Source organism: Rhinopithecus roxellana, chromosome 7, assembly GCF_007565055.1.
Source record: "Rhinopithecus roxellana isolate Shanxi Qingling chromosome 7, ASM756505v1, whole genome shotgun sequence".
Lineage (NCBI taxonomy): Eukaryota > Metazoa > Chordata > Mammalia > Primates > Cercopithecidae > Rhinopithecus > Rhinopithecus roxellana.
In genome coordinates this window covers 94,923,489-94,928,761 of record NC_044555.1, presented here as the reverse complement: position 1 = coordinate 94,928,761, position 5,273 = coordinate 94,923,489, and the positions used below count along the sequence as shown (strand labels likewise).

General features: G+C 47.0%; 1 protein-coding gene across 1 annotated transcript; it reads left to right on the top strand.

The window, feature by feature from the left end:
* The first annotated feature begins 3,113 nt into the window (after window positions 1-3,113).
* TEX13B (testis expressed 13B) lies at window positions 3,114-4,143 on the top strand. Its single transcript, XM_010359421.2, is given in 4 exon segments — window positions 3,114-3,572; window positions 3,682-3,725; window positions 3,727-3,887; window positions 3,890-4,143. Coding segments are annotated over 4 exon segments (918 nt in total).
* The last annotated feature ends 1,130 nt before the right edge of the window (window positions 4,144-5,273 follow it).

Here is a 5,273-nt window from a genome sequence, read left to right as displayed (position 1 = left end):
TTAGTACTCAATAATTGCTAAACATGAGTTATTATTATTGTTATTGATAATATTTCCACTTAAAATGAAAATTGTCTTCCTAAACTTGTTACACAGAAACAACTTTAGGGACTGCCACATTTATTCCTCCTCTTCATGACTCCTTGAAATGTGTTTTGATCCTGAGACATCCGTCTTGAGTTGCATATTTTTCAAATATTCTTGCAGAATGAAAACTAACAGTTACAACTTACTTGAGCTTCTGTAATTTGCAATATGTATCTTTTAAGCCTTCACAGAGCAATTTCAAAGCTGAAGCTTCCAGTTTTGTCTCACTAAATTCCAGTTCAGTGAGCCACTGATTGGTGCTAAGAACAGCTGCTAGAGCCCCACAAGAAGAAGAGACAAGGCGTCGGTACAACCTTTAGAGAACAGAAGAATGAACTCATTACCATATTCACGCTCTCCCCCAACAGAAATAGAAATTGACCCCCAAAATAAGAATATCAAATAACAAATTATCCTGCTACAATTACCTCAATGTCTGTAATACACAGTTGAGCTGTTTTAATCCTTCACACAGAAGTTTCATTCCTGAATCTTCGAGGGTATTTTTTACAAATTCTAAATCTGTCAGATGCTGGTTAGTTTCAAATACTAAGGAGAGGTCCCTACCACAAGAAGCTGTGAGGCGACAGAAAATCAGTCTGAGTGGAGAAAAAGTACATTTCAGAAACAAACAAACAAAAAATAGGATATCTTTAGAGATACTTGTTAGCACCTTGCTGATGTAATAAATTATTTCAATTCATTCAATAATTAATATATTGGGTGCTTAGCACAGTGCTAGATGTTGAAAACACAAAGATAATTAAGACACAGACTAAACCCTCAAGGAATCCCCAGTTGATGGAGAAAAATGACAAGAAAATCACAGATTACAATACAGTGTGAAAAGTACTGCCAGACATATGCACAAGTTGTTATGGGAACATAAAAGGGTTGTACAGTTCAGCCTAGCTTGAGGTGGGGTCTGCAGAATCAGGACATACAAGAGGAAGAAATGTTTGAACACTATCATGAAAAGGGAATAGAAACTGTATAGGAGTTAGGTGAATGAAGAGAATGGGAGTGGAGAGAGCAGGAGGTGATGAGGAGCAATCCGTACATGCACAGAGCAGCCTGTGCAAGGGCCACAGAGGAACACAGAAGATGATCCGTTTGAAAAACTAAAAACTACTTGCTATGGCCTATCTTAAAAGACTATATAACTATTAAGAGGGATTATCACCCAGGTTGAAGGAAGGGTAAGATTATAGAAGTACTTTCCAAGTACTTAAAAATTATTTACAATGATCAGCTGTTACTGGGAGAAACATTTTTTTTCAATTTTGAAAAACATAACACATGTTTATTATAAACAATTTTATAATAGAGAAAAACGTAAAGAATATTTTTTAAAGTACTGTATTCCTATTACCCAAAGATAGCCACTGTTAAAATGTTAGTATATAACTTTCCAGATTTGTGATGTATGCATACATATAGTCAGTTATATGCTCTTTATAACAAGCGAAATTAGAGAAAAATGTATTTTAAAAAGTTAAAAACTTTTTTCTAACCTCCAGTCCAACCTCACTTCCCAGAGATAACTAATGTTGAGTCTGCTATATATCCTCCCTCATTCTGTTCTCCAAGATTATAGAAACATAAAAACATATGCAAACACACATACATAATTTCTACATTTTACAAATATGGGATCATAGAAAACATTACTCTTACAACTTTACATGCCCTTTTGTCATTGGCCATCATCATAGACCCATAGGTAGAAACAGATTCAGTTACACTACGATGTCATATAATAAGTAGCAACGTTGGACTCGACCTGAGATTTGTCTGGTTTGTCTTGTGGGTCTCAGAAAGTCATCCAAGTTTTTTTGGTTTGCTTGTTTGTTTGTCTGAGACGGAGTCTCACTCTGTCGCCCAGGCTACAGGGCAGTGGTGTGATCTCGGCTCACTGCAACCCTTGTAGGTTCAAGTGATTATCCTGCCTCAGCCTCCCGAGTAGCTGGGACTATATGTGTGTGCCACCACACCCGGTTAATTTTTTGTAATTTTAGTAGAGACGGGGTTTCACTGTGTTAGCCAGGATGGTCTGGATCTTCTGCCCTCGTGATCCGCCCACCTCGGTCCCCCAAAGTGCTGGGATTACAGGCATGAGCCACCGCGCCTGGCGGAAGGTTTTAAGAGACATATTCATATCCCTTTGATGGAAGATCTCTGATATTTCAGGTTTTGGTATAAAGGTGTATTTGTGCTACTCCTAACCCTCTCCCACAGTTGCTTCAAGATTCAAAGCGTTTCAGTGGGAGAGGAGTGGGAGAAGCGGTCATGGGAAGAGAGTGGGGAAAGAGCAGCCGGGGGGGGGGGGGGGGGGGGGGGGGGAAGAAGGGCGGGCCAGGATTTGTTAGGGTGTCTGGGATGTTTAGCCCTGAACAAATAGAGAATAAGCTCCGCCCCTGGCTCCACCCTCTTCCCCCAAGGGCAACTGAGGGATTGGGGCTGTTTCCTGCTCTGGAATATTCCAGTTGGGGGGCGAAACTCCCCTGGCATGGGACAAACCATTATGGTGGGGAGGGATGAGTCTTCAACTTGTTCACAAATACTTTTTTTGGTTCTAAGTCCTTCCGGACCACTCCTGTTTCTTTCAGCCTTCAAAGTCTCCCAACCATGTGGCGGGTTCCCATACGTCCCAGTGGAGTGGCAGAGGCCATCCTCACTCACTCCCTTTCACCCCTACAGTCTCTGGAAATTGGAACAGTCCCAGAGTAAAAGCCTCCACGGTTGGCCCTGAGGGAAAGAGGCCACCCTCTCTTCAGGCGTGTTAGGCAGCGAGGTTGACCTGTACTTCCCCTGGCCCTTGGCTGAAGAGGTGAGGCCTGGTGGGAGGTGCCCTAGGGTAGGACAAGCCTGTCAGAGGGTCATTAGGAGGGTCTGTCAGAGGGTGGAGGGTGGGGGCAAGAGGGTAGGAGAAGACGGATGAGGGGAGGGGCTAAGGGGGAAGAAAGGAACCTATTGGTTGCTCCATCCACACAGGGCTAGTGAAACCGTTAAACCCCTAGGCCATCATGGCCTTGAGACCTGAGGACCCCAGTAGTGGGTTCCGGCACAGCAACGTGGTGGCCTTCATCAACGAGAAAATGGCCAGGCACACGAAAGGCCCCGAGTTCTACCTCGAGAATATATCCTTATCCTGGGAGGAGGTGGAAGACAAGCTCTGGGCCATCCTGGAGGACAGCGAGGTGCCCAGTGAGGTCAAAGAGGCCTGTACCTGGGGCAGCCTGGCCTTGGGCGTGCGCTTTGCCCACAGGCAGGGGCAGTTACAAAACCGCAGGGTGCAGTGGCTGCAAGACTTTGCCAAACTGCACAGATCAGCTGCGATGGTCTTGGCCTCAAACCTGACAGAACTCAAGGAACAGCAGGAGATGGAATGCAATGAGGCGACCTTCCAGTTGCACATAACCCAGACCAGCCTTGCGGAGGTGCAGAGAGAGCGGGACATGCTGAGATGGAAGCTCCTCCATGCTGTAAGATCCCCCGAATAGCCCCTGCCCAATGCCCCTGCCCTGTCCCAACCTGCCCGGACCCCCTGCCCTGTCCCCAGAATGTGTTTCAGCTCTGCCTACTTCTCTCCAGGAGCTGGCATCTCCCCAGCAGCAGGGCCAGGCTACAGTGTTTCCAGGGGGATTGGACAGAAGGAGCGGGTGAGCAGGAAAAGGAGGCGGTGGCTGCTGCTGGTGCTGCTGAAGGAGAAGGAGAGGAGAGGTATGCAGAGGCGGGGCCTGCCCCTGAGGAGGCCTTGCAGGGGCTGGGAGGAGGCTTCAGGCATCCTCTGGGAGCTGTGGAGCAGGCAAATTACACCTTTGGGGGGTAGAGGGAGCAAGATCTCAGGTCAGTACAAACAGCCCTATCTTACTTCTCTGGGCCTGGGTCCACAGCCTCACTGGAGCCTCTTCCTGTCCAGCTCCTTACCTCATTCACATACTCATACCCATGCCCTTTGTCCGCCTTCTCAGCCATACCCACTATACCCCCTTCACCAGCAAAGGTCACAGCACCGGTTCCAACTCAGATGCCTTCCAACTGGGGGGCCTCTGATGCTAGCCTGTAGTCTGATGTGGGGGCCCAGGGAATAGACCCTCAAGAGCCCCCAAGAGACAGGAGAGACTCCGAACCTCATCAGCAGAGAAGACCTCCAGTGTATTGCAGGCCAGGGGACTGGGACTGCCCGTGGTGTAAAACTGTGAATTTTTCACAGAGGGAAAATTGCTTCCTCTGTGGGAGGCGAATCCGGCTGCAAAGGCCTCAGTAAATTCAGAAATGTAAAATAGAACAGAAATGTATCTCAATGGGAAATCAGTCTTTGGGGGGAGAGGGGAGGGGTGGGAGGGGGACTGGGTGAAGTGGGGGAAAGGGGATGAGTGGGAAGATCGGACATGGGGTGGGGGGAGGCGGGGTTGTGGGTGGGAGGATGTAGATGACAGGCAGGGAGAGACATGTTTTAATGACTCCCTTTGTATTTCAGAGTATTAGTAGTCAACACTCCAGAACTACTGCAGTTTTTATTTGTGTGTGTGTCTCTAGCTCCCTATCTTAAGTGTCTGGTGGACCTGGGCAGTATGTAACACCTCCACTCCCACCCTTCATGTAGGCCTTAGATAATTGGAGCAGGAGTGGATATTTGACCAATCCTGAGCCAAATGCATTTTTTACGTTAGAAAATCTGAACAGACAGGCAGATTCCACAGTCAGAATGGTGTTGGGCAATGAAGCAGTGGGTCACTTGGAGTTGGGGCCAGGGTCAGAGCCATGGACACCAAGGCCATAGCTGAGGCCTGGCCCTGGCTGTGGGGAAACAGAACTGGATGCTTTACAGAGTCAAGTGTCTTTTAGAGGATGCCAGTATGAGGTTTCAGGGAGCAGACAGACATAGAGGAGTTCATCCTGTGACTCCAGAGAGAGGGAGAGAGTAGTGGTGGCCCAGTCACTTTTCACTTCCTGTGGTTGTGCTACATGAAAATCTACTTTACACAGATCCCCTTTACTTTAAACTAATTTGAGTGAGTTTCTGTTCTGAGCAAGATTATTTCCAAGTCAGACGTTTGTACCAGAAGAGCAATTTTGAACAAGAGACCATTAAAGAAAATGGTGGGACTTGCTGGGGAGTTGCATCAAGGTGTGGTGAGCAGTGGAGATTCCTGAATCCCAAGAGTTTCCATGAATGAACT